At 36.5% G+C, this 17,456-nt stretch overlaps 2 protein-coding genes across 4 annotated transcripts; one reads left to right on the top strand and one right to left on the bottom strand.

Annotated features, from left to right (window-relative positions):
• The first annotated feature begins 834 nt into the window (after positions 1–834).
• LOC135611187 (pyruvate kinase isozyme G, chloroplastic-like) lies at positions 835–7,041 on the top strand. The gene is made up of 12 exons (XM_065106650.1): positions 835–1,117; positions 1,678–1,959; positions 2,549–2,714; positions 3,297–3,431; positions 3,545–3,655; positions 3,743–3,831; positions 4,535–4,597; positions 5,124–5,299; positions 5,641–5,740; positions 6,077–6,252; positions 6,495–6,603; positions 6,691–7,041. The coding sequence occupies exons 1-12, from the start codon at positions 911–913 to the stop codon at positions 6,802–6,804; spliced, it is 1,728 nt and encodes a 575-aa protein (XP_064962722.1). The 5' UTR covers positions 835–910; the 3' UTR covers positions 6,805–7,041.
• A 799-nt stretch (positions 7,042–7,840) lies between these two features.
• On the bottom strand, positions 7,841–17,235 carry LOC103982457 (AP-2 complex subunit mu). Of its 3 annotated transcripts, XR_010486456.1 has the most exons (14): positions 16,822–17,232; positions 16,163–16,340; positions 14,807–14,897; positions 13,891–13,985; positions 13,629–13,718; positions 13,514–13,562; positions 13,306–13,444; positions 12,557–12,673; positions 10,974–11,064; positions 10,765–10,907; positions 9,835–9,949; positions 8,229–8,273; positions 7,954–8,159; positions 7,841–7,870 (listed from the first exon to the last, which is right to left on the bottom strand). XR_010486456.1 is itself a non-coding variant. In XM_009399386.3 (13 exons), exons 1-13 carry the CDS (start codon positions 16,902–16,904, stop codon positions 8,079–8,081), a joined length of 1,317 nt encoding a protein of 438 aa, XP_009397661.2. In that variant the 5' UTR covers positions 16,905–17,234; the 3' UTR covers positions 7,841–8,078. The 3 variants fall into 3 exon arrangements, 2 of the variants coding, with proteins under 2 accessions (XP_009397661.2, XP_009397662.2); XM_009399386.3 differs by having other exon boundaries at positions 7,841–8,159; positions 16,822–17,234; XM_009399387.3 differs by lacking the exons at positions 10,765–10,907; positions 10,974–11,064 and having other exon boundaries at positions 7,841–8,159; positions 16,822–17,235.
• Positions 17,236–17,456: the final 221 nt, after the last annotated feature.

The raw sequence follows: 17,456 nt of genomic DNA, 5'->3' as shown, positions 1-17,456 counted from the left end.
TAAGGCTAAGTTTTCTTCATCAAATGATTAAGATTTGGTTGTTCATTTATTTCTAAAAGTATGCGATAGGTATCTCATGACAGTATCACAAATTGAGAACTTCCTATTTGGATGTTTAAGGATTCAAAGGTTGACGTTTAAAAGGTCTCTTAAGAATTAAGTTCCGGACTTGAAATGGTGTGTTGTCTCTAGAAGGCATCATCCTGCTGTAGCTCTCGCCCTACGATTGACATTTTGTATCCTTCTCGAGCGTTGACTTTCCGGAGTAAAGACCTTTCGTCACCGATCGCTGGTCCTCCAAATACGACGTTGACTCAGTTCTCGACTGAACGAGGGGTTATGTTGCGATGAATGTTCAAAGGCGTTGACTCAGAGAATTCCTGAGGGGTTAAGCTACAGACCGTCACAGCTTGAAGAGAGATCGATGTGGTCTGAATGTCCATTAGGAGAGGGGGCCCACGTGAAGATGACGTCATCAAATACATTTCCTCCGTTGCCCAAAGCATGCCAATGTCACGTGATAGCACGTGCATGAAGAAAGTGCAGACAAGCAAAGAATAAGTAGACCAGGAGTCGTTGGTTCATGACGATTAGGACTCGAACTCTCAAGTTGGAGATCTCGGCCGTCCATCAGTACCTCTATCTTTGTTTTGACGGTTGTGATCTCGTCTTGGTCCATCAAGATTCCAACTCGAACTACACTTCCTATTCGAACCGCCAGGTATGAGGGCGTCGGAGATCTCGGCCGTCCGTAGTTCTCCATTCTTTTTTCCTTTTGACAGCTGTGATCTTCTCTCTCTCTCTGGTCAGCTTTATTTAGTCCGTTCCGCCAACTGAACGAGGAGGCCCAACGGCGGTGGACGGGTAGAACGGCCCTCTCTCTCTCTCTCTCTCTCTCTCTCGGCTTCTGATGGCGGCGGCGATGGAGATCGGTGGCATTGCGATGCGGAACCCGACGGGACGCGCCGGCCGGACGTTCCTTGGAACCGGAAGGCGGTGGCGGTCGGCGCGGAAAGATGTTGTTGACACGGGGCTCGCCGTGAGGGCGTTGATGGCCGCGGAGAAGCGCGACGGACGGACCGTGGAGATCGGCACTTCCAACAGGCCTGTTAATTCGGTGGGTCTTGGTTTCCGATTGCTAGTTGATGCTCGTTTGACGTCGGTTTTGGAAACGATTGGTTGGTTGCTCATGAGACTTGTGATATTTCTTTCAAGAATCGATGATGCAACTGGATAGGACTTGAGGGTTTGGGATGGAGCTTTTGCAGCCGAAATCAGAAACCCAGCTTAACGAATTCGCTGCGTTGGGATATGCATAGGAGTTGCTTAAACCTGCTTTTAAAGATGGTCATAATTGAAGAGGGAGGACTAAATAGCACCCTATTTTTGGATCCTTTGAAGCTTCATAATGTATCTCCACCATCCGCAATTGGTGCTTTCCACGTTCTTAGTAGATTCAGCATTGATCTTATAAGGATCCACCCTAAAACTGTTGACAACTCGATTAGGTGGCTGTTAGTAGTTAATTAATGGAATCTATTTATCCCGGTTGTGCAAGCAACATATGTAATTAGTTATACTTTTCATTTTTCGCTTGTAATTAGCTTACATATATATATTATACTGAATAATCTGTTTCCTTGTCACTGATAATCTGGCGGGTTGTAATTTATCCAGGACAAGCTAAATGTCTTGCATGGGATTCAATCAACTGTTCCCATTGTTGAAGAGGCAAAGATGGTGACCGATTTTCAAAGGAAGACAAAGATTGTATGTACAATTGGTCCTTCAACGAATACACGTGAAATGATCTGGAAATTGGCAGAGGCTGGAATGAATGTTGCACGGCTTAACATGTCTCATGGAGATCATGAGTCGCACCAGAAGATTATCGATTTGGTCAAGGAATATAATGCCCAATGCAAAGACAATATTATTGCTATAATGCTGGACACTAAGGTACATCTTATAATGACAAGCATTTCTCTAAGCATTTGGCATCTTAATAGCATTTTCATGTACTGTCTTTGTTATGTTTCCAAAGCATACTTTACATACTTCATTCTCGAGTGTAAATTGCACTAATACGTCTCTTGCTTTTACCTTCTTGTTTTTTGAATATGGTCACTCGGTCACATGATCAAATTCGTATATGCTTTTGGTTGATTTTATGTATCACCTGTATGTTAAACATTGCCAATAAAATTCTCCATCTCTTTTTAAATTTGAGGGGGCACATACTCCTAACTTCTTGACCCACTTTTCTCCTATTAACGATATCTTCATTAATCTCTTGTTCTTGCTGAATAATGAATTCAAGAAAATTAATTTTTTCACTATAGGAACTTCTCGTTCATCCATCATAAATTAATTATAAATTTATTTCTTTTTTAAAAATTTCATTTGGTAGATGTGTTAGTCTTTATGTTTAGAATAAATCCAAAACAAACTCTCATTAATTTAAGCAATATCCTTAGTAAAGAACATATGCCATGTGAGCCTATCCTGTAAATAACTTTTTTTTTTACCACAATATTCTCTCATGCAGGGTCCGGAGGTAAGAAGTGGAGACTTGCTAAGACCTGTGTTGCTTAAGGAAGGTCAATCATTCAACTTTACCATCAAAATAGGAGTTAATTCTGAAGATACTGTTAGTGTAAATTATGACGACTTTGTGAATGATGTTGAAGTTGGTGATGTTATTTTGGTGGATGGTGAGTGCCGATATTTTTCCTTACTCTGTTATGTTAAATTCATATTTTCTTTGCTATACATTGCTCATAGCAACTTGAATAAAAACTGGCCGATGTGATAGTTAACTTTATTAGTTGTACTTGACTAAAGTTCATAAGAATAACCTTGATACAGTTTTGTTTTTACTATGTGGCTTGTGTAAAAGAATAGCATGCTTCTGTTAAATAGTGATTGTTTGTTTGGGAAGTATATAGGTAAATGAATTGGCAATTCATGTTAGGAGGAAAACTGAAAAAGATATGATATCAAATATTCAAATGTGTTTTCTTACTCAGAATCTCACATTACCTTTTTTTGTGCAATAAACATCTGTGCATGCGAGGAATGATGTACGATTAGATCTTTATTTTCTTGACTTTAGCTGCATAATCTGAGATTTGTGGATGTACCAGAAGGTTTACTATTATATCTCTATAGGCTAGCCTCTTCTATCATAGATCATTATCATGTAATTAATACTATACCAGTCTAACATACAAATATTGTGCACAAGCTTCCAGCACAAACTTATTAGTTTCACAAGAACCTTGGTGCTAATGTAGGAGGGATGATGTCATTAGCTGTAAAATCAAAGACTCATGATATGGTCAAATGCAAAGTAATTGATGGTGGGGAATTAAAATCAAGGCGCCACTTAAATGTGCGTGGAAAAAGTGCTACACTTCCATCCATTACAGGTAACTATAATTTTCTTTTCTTTTCTAAATGTTCAGGATAAATTATTTGATGAAAGATTTAGGGGATTGTGGTCTCTGATGATTTTTCTCTAATATTCCTGGTGTTCCTGCAGAGAAGGATTGGGAAGATATTAAGTTTGGTGTGGACAATCAGGTTGATTTTTTTGCAGTTTCTTTTGTTAAAGATGCTAGAGTAATTCATGAACTAAATGACTATCTCAGAAGTAAGCTTCTGACTCTATGCTATAGTTTTCCTGTATTTATTTGTGACCAACTCATTTTATTTCATTTATTTGTCTGTTTTCTATAAGGTCTCAATGCAGATATACATATTATCCCTAAAATAGAAAGTGCAGATTCAATTCCAAACCTTCAGGCAATAATTTCAGCCTCAGATGGGGTAAGTAATTTTATTGTTATTTAGGTTTTTGATTGATTTCACTAATGCTTACATGATTATTTGTTATACTTTTGTTTGTTCTTGATGACACAAACTTATTGGACAATAAAATGCTGGGAAAAGAAAATGCTACTGTCATTGTGATATTTCTCCAAGAACTAAACAAGCTAGTACACCAGAATTGTTAGTTTTCTAAAATTTATGGTTCTATATTCCTTTTATTCATAATCCTTCTAAGTGGCTCTAGCATAGATTGGTAGAGAAAGCTTGAGTTTGACTAGAACAGTCAGGCTACTTTATATATTGGTATTTTTTTAAGGTTGTTCGTCCAAAGAGGAAAATGGCATTCCTGATTATTTCTTTTATGGTACTTTATCACCAAAGCGATTAGATGTACTGTAAAAACAGAGGCTGGAAGCCACTTCTTGATTGTCTGTTATTTGCAAGTAGAAATACCAATATACATGGGTTGGTCCTTGTATACCTGCCTGTGCCGTTGCAGGTTCATTTATACATGCATTTGTGTTTGTCTGTGCTCTCATGCCCCTTTGCATGTGTTTATAATATGTTTCTACTTCTGTTACTGTATATATTTTAATAGTTCAGATTATGCAATTGTTACATGGAGATTCATTTATGCAATTTGTATGTGTCAGTAGTTTGTACCTATGTATTATCCAATGACTCTTGGAAAAATATGTAGGCGATGGTGGCACGTGGAGACCTTGGTGCTGAGCTTCCAATTGAGGACGTTCCCTCTCTCAAGGTCTGTGATAAACTGTAATCAAAGATGGAAGTTAATTGCAACATTGCCTCTCCAATTCATTCTTGCATTCTATACCTATTTAGATTTGGACTTCTTTGGTATAACCATATAAGGTAAAAGTATATCTTCCTAATTGTTAAATTTATTTTTATAAACATAAATATTTTTATAATTTAAAATATAACAAGTTTGGACTTTTATTCTGTATTTGTCATACTCATACCCATACTTCAAAGCTGGACCATTTTAGGTCGTCCCCACTTGGCATAATGGTCAGGTTGGATACTAAGATTTGTATTTGCAATCAATGCTTTTTCTCGTCTGATGAAGTTGGTCCACACGAAATTAAGTCATTTGTTTGTCCAGGTACAACAATCTGATATCTGACCAATTGTGTTCAAGGACTACTGTGCAGATTCTTTAGTTTTATGATTTAGAAATTGTTCTTCATGTGCAAGTATTTTCTTTCTCCAATTATCTATTGTCTCATGTTTCTTAAAAAAATGAATTAAATCTGTCTTTACAGGAAGAGATTATTAGGACATGTAGAAGCATGCAGAAACCAGTGATTGTAGCAACGAACATGTTAGAAAGCATGATAAACCATCCAACTCCAACAAGAGCAGAAGTTTCTGACATATCAATTGCAGTCCAAGAAGGAGCAGATGCTATCATGCTATCAGGAGAAACTGCTCATGGAAAGTAAGTAATTAATTCTATTGGTAATTATATAACAGGTCTGATTATCATCCAGGGTTTGTAATAAACAATAAAATGTTACTTGGATCTTCTGTTGTGAAAATGTATACGCTGATTGGCTTTTAAATTGTGGGTTGTGGTAAAAAGCTAAAAGTATCTATCACTTCATGATTTTTTTTTAATGTAAAATTCAAAATACAATAAGTAATTTTTGCTAAGGGTTTGCGCGGTGTGATTTTATAATGTTTGACATGGATAATTCTCTAGCAACTTATCCTTTTATTGTTTATTCTTGCAAATCAATTATTTTGATTTAATAATATTTTGTCGATTTCTGGTCTTAGGTACCCATTGAAAGCTGTTAAAGTAATGCACAATGTGGCATCAAAAACTGAATCCATAATGTCAAACGACATTCTCCACACTCCTGCCACGGCTGTCCAGGTGAGCATGCCCATGTAATAGGTGAATGACAACTTCTCTTTTTCTAGTCTTTTCTTAACTTTGGAGGTTTGTTTTGGATGTCCATATTGCTTTTCTATCAAATCAACATCAAGGTTTCAAAGTTCCACTTATTACTCGTATTGTTGGTTGTATTCATCTGTTTCATTTCCTTGTTGCAGTATGTAGGTTGTGAATGACAAGTTCTGTTTTTCAATTACTTGAGGTTTTCTTGGTTGTCCATGTGACTTTCCTATCAAATCAACATCCTAAATTCTAAAGGTCCGCTTAATGCTCATGTTGCTGGTTGCATTCATTTATTTCTTTTTCTTGTTGCAGTATGTAGGTGGTGCCGATTTTTCCCAAGGGCACATGAGTGCGATGTTTGCGTTGCATGCAACCACCATGGCCAATGCTCTTGGCACACCTATTATTGTCTTCACACAAACTGGTTCGATGCCTATACTTCTGAGTCACTATCGACCTTCTTCAACTATATTTGCATTTACTAATGAGTAAGTTCTCTAAGTTGAAATCACAGTTATTTTCTATTTTGGATTTTATCGATTTTATCTCAATATTTGTAAAGAAGGAACAAGCAAGATAAATCACTTCGAGTAGAAGTGTAAATGAACCGAACCTGTTAACGTCATTGTTCAGAAAGAAAAAAAATAACATCTGCCGCAGAAGCTTTCTCAAGGCTTCTATCCTGTTAAATTGATCGTATCGTGATAAGGATTTAATCGGTTTTTGGCAGGGAAAGAGTTGGACGAAGGTTGACGCTGTACCAAGGGGTGCTGCCTTTATATATGCAGTTCTCTGATGATGCTGAAGAGACCTTCTCTAGGGCCATAAAGCATTTGATGGTACTGCATATGTCGCTTTCTATGTTCTCTTTCTCGACATTTATCAAGTTATGTGTTGCTCATTCTATGGTGTATACAATGATACAGAATGGAGGGTATCTAAGGAAAGGAGATTATGTTACTCGTGTTAGGAGTGGAATACGCTCGATCTGGAGAGACGACTCTACACATCATATCGAAGTCTGTAACATCCAAGACTGAATTGATATCCAAATCGACATTTCTTCGACCTAGTAGTAGCTGCTTCAACCATTACTGTCTGATTGCTGAATATTTTGATTATACATTGTTAAATTAATCTGATTTCTACATATATTCTTTACAAATTGATTGTTTAAGGTATTACGATCAAGATTGTATTCACTAATAGACTTCCATAATGAGCTTGCTTTCTGCACAACATCATCGACCGTAAAAAAAAAAAAAATATTTGATACATGATTTAGTGCAAAGTGTAAAGTTTTGTCTACTCCGGACATCGATCTTTTTATTCGATAGCCAAATCCCTGATGAAGGCACAGGTATTTTATTAAGCTATGCTATTATTCTGTGAACAATTACACGCTAGAAAGAAGCTGCTGTATGGTACAAACAAATGCTGCTTATGGCTTGGGTTCTAAACGTTTTGGTTAAATAATCCTAAATTATGCAATTGATTTTAATCCTCTTTTTTTCTTGGTTGCAAACAAATTTTGTTCTCAAAGGAGATAGCCTTTAATACTATACAACAATTTATTCATTTTTTCCATCTATGGAAATCAAAGGTCCATCGTAACGCTTATACGTATCATATTGATGATCACTCGATATATCGGTACGGACTAATAAGATGAACCATGACGAAGACAACCACTCTCAAGAGGAAGCAACGCCTTTCGCATACTATCATTACAGGTATGTTCTACATGTAGATGTGCATATATAAGATGACGTTTCAAGATTTTCTTCTTCTTTTTTTGCCTTTTTTTTTCCAAGATGGAAGTTGGTGGGGTTTTGCCTTATTTAAGCCGTTAAATAAGTTCGATCTGAAGTTGACAATTTTCACATCTAGATCTGATCCAAACTTGATCAATCAACAGATCAACAGCCCACATCGGACACATGCATCCGACGAAACGATGGATCTGACCGAAACATGTTAACCCAACAAGAACACGTCGAGCCGATATGGTGTCAGGAAAAGTCATGTTCTACCAAAAAGAGCAAAGCACCGTCAACTGGGATCGTAGACAACAGATCAGTAATCCGAGTTGAGCCTCATACCAAGCTGCAATTGATACGAGTATCCAATAGAAACATAATCATCCAAAAAATGGCAACACAGAAACACAGACGAAGAACAAACACAACCTTTTCTATGAAACCGCGGATGTTGGTTCAGTGACAAGTCAGACACCACTGCTCGTTGATGATGAAGCTCTTATGGTCATCCGCAACCTTCCAATATAAGTCTTAAATATTGGTTTGGAAGCAGATTAACATCTGATCTCATACGATCCAGCTTTAGTGATGTAACGAACCCATTCGACCGTGTTATACCCACTCTTCTCCCATACCTACAAAAAGATTTAGTTTGGTAATCTACAGTAGCATGTTTACACCAACGACATGACTCCATTTTGTACCTTGAGAAAGCGGACACGTAGACCTGATGCAGTGAACATTGGGACCTGAGAGAATCAAGATATCAATACACAGATATATATATATATATATGTATATATATATATATATATGTATATATATATATATATATATGTGAATCCATTTCTAGAGAACAATCAGCAGATAAATTTGAGAGTATATGGCAACCCACAAGTTCGATACAGAATGCAACTGCCTAACCTAATTTGGATAAATGAGTGGCTAATGAGAGAATATCTTGCATAGATTAAAATGTCATACAACATATCCAGTTATCATAAATGGGAGCAAACATAAGGAAGAAATATATATCCATCCTCGGATCCTGTTTGAACCACCAAGTAGCCTATTCGTGGATTATAAACTGATATGGTTAATTTTCAATTTTGATCATCAACCAAATGTTACAAAACTGATCCAACCTATTTTTCTGAGTGTTGTCGTGTTTGGAAACGCAAAGGAAGTTCTTTGACTTGACGAGAAAAATTTCTCTTGATGGTAGAAAATATTTGTATTGCCTTATCTCACATTTCAGTCTATTTCTACAACAGACTACCTCAGGGTTGGGTTTGTGTCCGACAAAATCGTTCCATGTTTGTTCAGTGGTGGTATAAAATGCATAAGGAGTTCAACATTAATTTATTAAATCTGGAAAGAAAGCATACCTGAAGAGACTATTTCATATATAGTGTCAGTTTGAATATTTCCTTCAGGTGTCATGTAGGCTCTTTGTCATCCCCAGAAGCTAACATGGCATGTCCACTAGGTGTTGCCTAGGGTTTGTTCGTCCAAGAACATAATGTTCGTTTTGAGATCTCAACTATTGTAATCTACATTAAAAATGATTCGGTGACATTTTAGTTGCTTTCTTGTCCTAGGTGAATGCATCAGGCTGATGAGCTTGGTTTTATCAAAAGTGTCAGATGCTTTTTTGTGATGAGAGGACGCAATGCACAGTGCATAAAAGGGACGCCTTGGATGGGCTCTTTCGATTATTTTATCTAGGGTGGATACATCACACACAAAGAAGCTTTGGGCCACATCAGATATGTCACATGTTTTTTTGTCTTGAACAGATGCACCACATAAAATGAGATGCTTCAAACACTTTCTTGACCTTAGACGCATCACACATAAGTTTTGGGGGGGCATCGGGGACGGGTGCATGGCAAGCAAAAGAGATGCTATACTTTTTGTCCTGGGTGCACACATCATGCACAAGTGCCCACCTTGGGCGCATCAGTTGTTATGGGTACAAAGAGGTATAACTTGTGTTGATTTCAACACAAGGAGCATTAGTTGAACTACGCCTAAGCTTGGGTGCAATTGGTTAGGCACAAGTGATCTAATATGGTCAATATTGGTTGTCAATCCCATGCGGTGAAATTGATCCGAAATGCCTCGTTTTGTGAATCTCGTCACGCCGGCAAGAGGGAAAGTGTTCTATGGTGCATCATAGTTACATTAATTAATAACGCGTATGAGCAGACGGTGAACAAAAACTGACACCATGACCAAGGCCTTCAGATCAGAGAGAGAGAGAGAGAGAGAGAGAGAGAGAGATGTTTGGGGGTTGGGGGAGAGAACCTGGAATTCCATTTGAATGGGTGGTCTGGTCCATGATTTCTTTTCTGCCATGGTTGAAATCAACTCAACCTCTGCACTCATTGTTGACTCAGTTTGTCCAGGAAATTTTCTGATCCTGCAAGTTTAACATTCAATATGTAGTTAACTTCTGCAGAATCTGAAAATATTGCATTTAAGAAAGGATACTAGCCACAACATGACAAAACAATGATCAAATAAAAAAACCTTCAAATAATCAAACAAAATAATCAAGGATAAGCTTTTCCTTATCAACAATAGTTGAATATGGAGCAAAAAGGACAGTCAACGGAGACTTGATAAAATTTACCAATCTGATGTTAGTCTAACCGCTTAAATAATGTTGATAGGACCTAGCCATGACACATTTAGGCAAGATATGAGATTGCAATGAAACTAATGCTACTTGGTGGCTACAACTTATCTAGTTCTTGTTGACAGAACTTGTCCCGTATCTACAAGCCAAAGTTTCCAACAGTTTGTGATCAAAAGTAAAGATTTTTTTCCCATAACTGAGCCCTGTTGTGGTGTATAGCACTAGTCACACTACAAGCCAAAAAATCTGCTGTTCCTAGTGTATTCTTCTAATATATTTTCTCTCTTTGAAACAGATAAGCTTAACAAGGACAATGTTGAGCTGCTCATAGAAACTAAGGAGTTACTTGTCAATAGAAAGTTGACCAACCAAATAAGGTAACAAAATTAAGTAAAACTAGCAATCATCTCTGTCAGTGAGTACAAAATGAAAAACTATGTCAGGCAGCTTGAACAATTGTGTCGTTAGACATCATCTGCATTTGCTTCATCAGTTTATAGAATAAAATTAAAAAATTAGTCAAAATGCAACAAAAGACAAGCATAGAGCTACAAAGAATATGAGACAAAGTTAGAGGAGTATTAGATAAAACTTACTTCCACACCAGGCAGTCTATAGAAGCATTATATTTGGCTCGACCAGATGTCACTTGGAAACTAGTTTTTGCAGTTTGCTTAGGAACTGGAACTTTTACCACAACTCCAAGGGCAAACATTTTGGCACCGAAGACACTCTTAACCTGTTAATTATGGTTTAGAACACATGGAAAGCATAAGTCTACAACAGCAATATGCATCAAACTAACCTTAACATTTACTTCCATTCTTGTTCTACCCAGTTCTTTGATTGTTGGCAACACCCGAAATGGCAGATTTACACCCTCAGTTATACGATACCTATAAAACAAGTCAGCCTTGATAACAACTTTCAAGAGTTGGCTTCTACAATTCCTTGGCCACTGTACTGCCTTGTTATTTGTCGGATTGCAAAGGAACAAGATACTTCCCCCTTTTTTTTTTCGACTTCTTTCTTTGTTGAGATTGATATAGATGTAGACACTGTACCACCTTTTTCTATATTCTATAGTCAGAATATATTATGGATTTATTATGTTTGTACTCTATAGTCAGAACATATTTCTACTCCATAGTGCTTTTGCCTTGATGGGTAATTTTTCAATTAATCATGATATTCATTTTTACCACTGAAACACATTTAAATTCAATAACGTAGATTTCAACTGCTAGGGATTGAGCAGACTTAAGAATAGGACCAGTTTAAACATATTAATGAAAATTATGAAATGACAGGCAGATACATGATAATGTAGTTCTAGATATGATTGGCGAATTATGTAATGAAGAAGTAATAGATCATGTAATAAAAAATGCATTAAAGTGTTCCATGGCACGAGGGCATATTAGTACTCTTTTGGCATGACTGAAATCCACACTGTGCAATTGACATAGTCAAAAATTGGTCTATCCATATGTCAACACTAGAATATGTGTTGGTGTAGAATGTGTCAGCAGTTCCATTCAGACATGGTACATTTCAACTCATGCACATGTGTCAATTGGCAAGCAATTACTGGAATGTACTACATACCAGCGTGAAGAATGAACTAAAGAACGATAGGCAGAATTAAAGTAGATCAGAATGAAATACTTGAAAACTAGAATTTTATGCTGCCATTGATCAGAAGTTTTATATAGAGATTATATGTTAAAGGACTACTCATAATAGTTCAACTTCTCTAAAAGTAGCACTGGCCTTCTACTCTTCACCTTTTGGCAATTGGTGCAGATCATTTTAAATTTGGTAAAAACTCAACCTTACAAATAAGTAGTCCAACCAGTTTGATCATTGTGTACATCACATAATAAATGGTTAGTATGAGAGCTTCAAATGTCTGGTGTCATGTGAGATCTCTTTAAAAGAAATATTTTTGTTGTTTGTAACATTAAAAAAAAATTAAAACAACTTTCTCTTATGAGAAGTTTTCCTTAAGGTAAGTCTCTCCAACTTTTCTTTTTCAAGAAAATTCTTGCTGTAAAGAATACTGTAAAATATATACAGTATCTATCACAAACATATTTATCCTGTGTAAAATTTAGACACTGTATTGACTGAAAGTTTATGCGCAGGTCCTCGGTCCAAACCCTGCAGATGAAATTTTTCTTTCACCTAGTTAAGAAACACACGTATATCGACTATGTTTTATGAGTATAATTCAAGTGCATGTTCAGTGAGGACAACCATTACAGATCAGTGATGAGAAAATGAACAGCAGATAACTCTAAAATTTATGGATTAAAAAATAAAATATTGCCAATATAAAAGCTAAACACAAACATAACCAGCAAGAAATGATGAGCAGAAACATACTTCATCAATTCAAATTCACCATCGGGAGGCACGAAACTGACTGTCTTTTCTGAGTTGAACCTTGTCAAGTTTACACATTGGTGAAAAGTGACATCATCAAGTTCTATGGTCTTGCCACTGCAAAAGCAACGAAATGTTGTTAGATCTAGTCATTCACGAATAACTCCCAAATACATGAGTTTTTTTTTTTTATGTCTTGCTATTTTATGATTTTTGTTTTTTATTTCATTTTAAAAATATCCTCTCAATCAATCTTGATCCCTTTAAAGGGACCATTCCTATCAATTTTTATTGTTTGTAGTCCCTAACCAATATTGTTGTTTCAGTTTGTTCCGAGCTTCGCAGTAGGTAGTAGGCCCATTTTTGGTCATTTATTGCATGGAGACAAAACTATCCAAAATGGAGCTTTCAGCCCACACTATGCAGCGAAATTTGGCGTGCAGAGTTGTGATGACAGTGGCAGTTGCTACCTCAGTTCTAATGTGAAGGCACATTGGCAACATGATTGCTGACTGTGTAGCTTCACTTTGCAACCACCTCGATGGCATTTTGGCATCCAGAACTTGGATAAGTCTAATGGCTACGCATCTACCTTTAGACAGTTTCCTGAAGACATTCTATAGTATAAAATTTTAATATTTGATAGATATTTTAGTGAAGCTTGTTCATAATTTATAAGCAATCCAACAATAATATCTTTGAGGTACGATCAAAATTAATTTCTCCATGAAGTAACAGATCTCGCTTACCTTTTTATAGGTCTGGATTTGAGTTGTGACTCGTTTTCAAGACCAATCTTATCATTTAATCCTAGCTTTAAATCAGGCATCCCAGAAAGGAAGCACTTCATGAGAATCTTTCCCGTCACATCACAACGTAGAACACTCCCTATAAATAGAAAATAATGGAGTAATGAAGAGCTTTTTAGGCTCGTATACCAAGTTGAACATAACAAACCTTTCGAAGACATAAGAAGATTAACACTTTCAACAATGTCCAGGAAGACCTGAAACACACTAGTTTAGAGCCAGAGTTTCTCATACAAAGATACGGTTATGAAAAGGTAAGCCACCTCATTCTTTTTGTATAGGAGTCCCTCACGTCTCCAACCAACAGCACCTGTAACTTGAAGAGTTGCATTGGGGACAGGCTTGTCTGAGGGCTAATATTGCAGAAATAAAATTAAAAAGAAATATTGTCAACATTCTATTGATTCAAGCAACAGTTTAACTTTCAAACTGAGATATAAGCCTGTGAATGATGGTTCAAATGGTAATATGCAAACCATTGGATGACTTTATACATTAAGAGAAATAAAACACTTGACACATTACCTTGGACGAGAATGGCGACCGAACACCTTCCTGAGTGATATAAAGCTTCAAAATCTCAGGTGCAAGATTTTGAGGGTACCCAAAATCCATAATCTCTGCAAATTAAACAAAAGAATACTGTGGTAAAGTATTTATAGAGTCTACTGCAATCCATAATCTCCAATGGTATTTAAAACTTTGATCTTCTTCTTTAGTTAAATCCTATGGAGGCTTCTTCTCTTCCTTGACGCAAAGAAGACGGGAGTTAGGAAGTGTAATCATATCACAATCTTCCATAAAAATGTCTAAGCTCCAATCTACCTTGAACAATTTTCCTCAATCTTAATAAGAATTGGTGCCACCATCAACGTATCAAATGCAACCATTTCTGTATCTTATCATGTTACACTTACCCTGTATATGCGAACACAACTTATTAGTACTTACTCTCAAGTTTATACAACCATTACTCTTTTATCATTAACATCTTCCACAATCTCCTTGAGAATTCTAAAGACAATAACCAGAACTTTAACAAACATCAAGTAATATTGCTTATATCATTCAGGTCATCACCCATAATCAATAACTACCACCAAAAAATCATAAATAACCATGAAAAAATAAGAGTGATATACCGATAAAATTAAGCAATTAACTACTAAGAAATATGAAGTGCAATAATCTAGAAAAAACCCTTCTCCATGGTTAAAATGCATGAACTCATAGACATAAAAGATCCTGTAAAAGATCCTGTTGGTATAGACTAATGGAAACATCATCACATTATGGCAGCATGGTAAGACAACCATGCTTGGCTTAGAAATTTCAATCAACACCACTATAGAAAGTCAATTCAGTATTAATAAAAAATTAAAAAGCATCTTGAAAATCCATGCCAATAAGAATTTTGTCAAATCAGACAAGCAGTACATACCATCAAGAAGCTCATAAATTAGAACAAAATTATTTCTAATGGCATCTTCGTCAAATGCACCACCAAAGTATGATTTAAATAGTGCAACAGCCTGGTAATGGTAAAAGAAGAATAATGTTAGTAATGAATAGGAGTCGAACAAAATATCTTAGACTTCATGGCAAATAATTACAATTAATATTTTTACAGATGTTTATTACCAGGTTCAAAAGTAATATGGAGTTAATCTCATACCATTTACTTGTACTATGTTTAGAACTGAAATTTCCTGATATGGGCATCTAAAATGATGAATTAACAAGTCATTCAAACAGTCTATATTACATATAGCAGGAACACAACTGAATGCTAATTGATGTGATTAATGGTACGTTCTGGAACAGATATATAGATAGTAAAGAAGGAATATCTAATATTGGAAAGAAAAGATCTTTGACAAAATGGCATAGCTATGGGGCTTTGATCACGGTTAAGCATAATTCCTTCATTATTTAGAACCTGTAATTTTCTGGTGAAGAATTCCAAAAAAAAATACTATGTCCCTAAAACATGATGGTTATAGTTCCATTCTTTATTATTCTTAAAAAAAACTACATTTTATTAATTCATTAGAAAATATCATGACATATTTTATGATCTTAGCAAGAATTAATCCTTCAATAACAACAACCATAATCCATAATACAACTATCTGGGGCCAGGGCTTTGTACAAAACAATCTTCTTATTTCAAGAGTATTTAAATATTTATTTATAGTTTCTAGTAAAAAGTCATCTATCTCTCCTCTCACCTCTTCTAATTGCAATATTAGTGTCTTAGAATATGCCCATACCATCTTAGATGAATCTATCTCATTTTATCATCTATCAAAGCTAAGCCTAATTATTCATAAATATAGATATTTTTTCATCTCTCTTAGTAATTTCACATATTCATCGTACTATTCTCATCTTAGCGACATAATCTTTTATATATGTTGTTTCTTGACTGCTCAAAAGTCATGCCTATAAAGCATGATTGGCCTTACATGCCTTTTTCCTACTGCAAACAAGATGGTTAGTTACGCTAGCTTCGAATACTGGTAACAAAATTTCCAATGCTGGGCAAAAAAGCTGGATTTGAAGATCTAGGAGAAATAACAAGGCTTCGCAAAGAGAGAGAAGATAGTGTGACATTCCCAGTCCATGTTAACAAGGAAACAAACTGCATTGACCGGAATAATATGAAATCTGGAATAAAGAAATAAGGTAGGGAAATTTTAGAGCAATTCCTCCTAAGCTATATAGCAATCAAATAGAACCTTTAAGATGTTCAGGAAAACAGCACCCAAATATTAGCAATACTAGAGCAGCATACCTCGACAACAAACTTGAAAGCACAGGCTACGTTTGCATTTTTGCTAACAACGATCACAATGTACACATTGCTAATTCTCATATAGAGAAAGGAGCAGCCACCGATTTGCCGAACAGGACATGTACCAAGTTCTTTCGTCTGCATTATATGCGTCCGAAATGCATCCACCATATTGCCACTGCATAATGCACCGAATATCAACACACTTTACTTTCAAAAAAGAAAAAACAGGTAGCAATTCTGATAACATAGAGCAGAAAATAGATAACGAGTAATGTAATTGGATAGTCAAATGATAACTTAATCAGCAATTCTGATAATTGTCAATGCCAAAATATATGCTGAAGGAAGAAACGGTTCACGGTGAAGCAAGATTATTCAGCGTCCATTTCCAGTTTACGCCAGCTCCAAAAAATTGGAACTTTTAATCTTCAAAATATTACAGATAACAGATCACTCAACATGCTAAAAGACCATATTCACACAATCTTCTAATCGCATCTACGTCTCGAATCTACTAATCCTCTTCGCTCAAATTAGACGCAAACAAGATCTTCAGCCGAAAGCAGATAATTCGAGGGGAAAAGAAGCAAAAAATTTGGCCGAGAAAATCCAAGAAAGGGGCCCGAAATCCACAACGGGCGAAGAAAGGCGCTCACCCCACATCGTCGCGGTAGAGGCGATTGATGAGCACATCGCCTCGGAGATTCAAGAAGTATATAGCTGATGCCGCCACAGGCATCGTTTGAGCAACGGAGGTTCCGGTCCCAGAAGGATCACGGGGGATCGAGATCCGTCGACAAGCCTATCGCCGAACCAAGAAACGAGGAGAAGAGCTCCACCCGCAGGACGCACGCAAAGACTCGGGTCGTCCTCGATCGCGCTTCTCGGTGGTGAGAAGGATCTTAGATCTGAGACACAGCCCGTCCAAGGGTCCAGATTCGGGGAGTCCAACGGAAGAGGAATCGAGATTCTCTGAAAGGGGGCTTCGCTTCTTCTGCGGTTAATTTGTGTGTGTGTTCGTCGCCACACCACACGACACGACACGAGAATCTCTTCTGTACCACTCTACGAACGATATTTCCTATACACATTATTTGGCTTTAACGCCACAAAGAAGGACTTAATTTGTTATTTTCACACCTGCCTCGTTACAGTTAAATGTTTAAGGGAGTCATATGTCGACTCAATTCTCTTCTCTAACGAGAAAGAAGAAGAGGAGAGGCAAAAGAGAACGATGAGGAGAAGGAAAAATATATACATATTTACGTCTATTTTTTTAAAATTTTAAAAT

The sequence above is a fragment of the Musa acuminata genome, chromosome BXJ2-4 (assembly GCF_036884655.1).
Source record: "Musa acuminata AAA Group cultivar baxijiao chromosome BXJ2-4, Cavendish_Baxijiao_AAA, whole genome shotgun sequence".
Lineage (NCBI taxonomy): Eukaryota > Viridiplantae > Streptophyta > Magnoliopsida > Zingiberales > Musaceae > Musa > Musa acuminata.
Note: the sequence above shows the minus strand (reverse complement) of the source record. Positions and strands in the feature narration are given on the sequence as shown.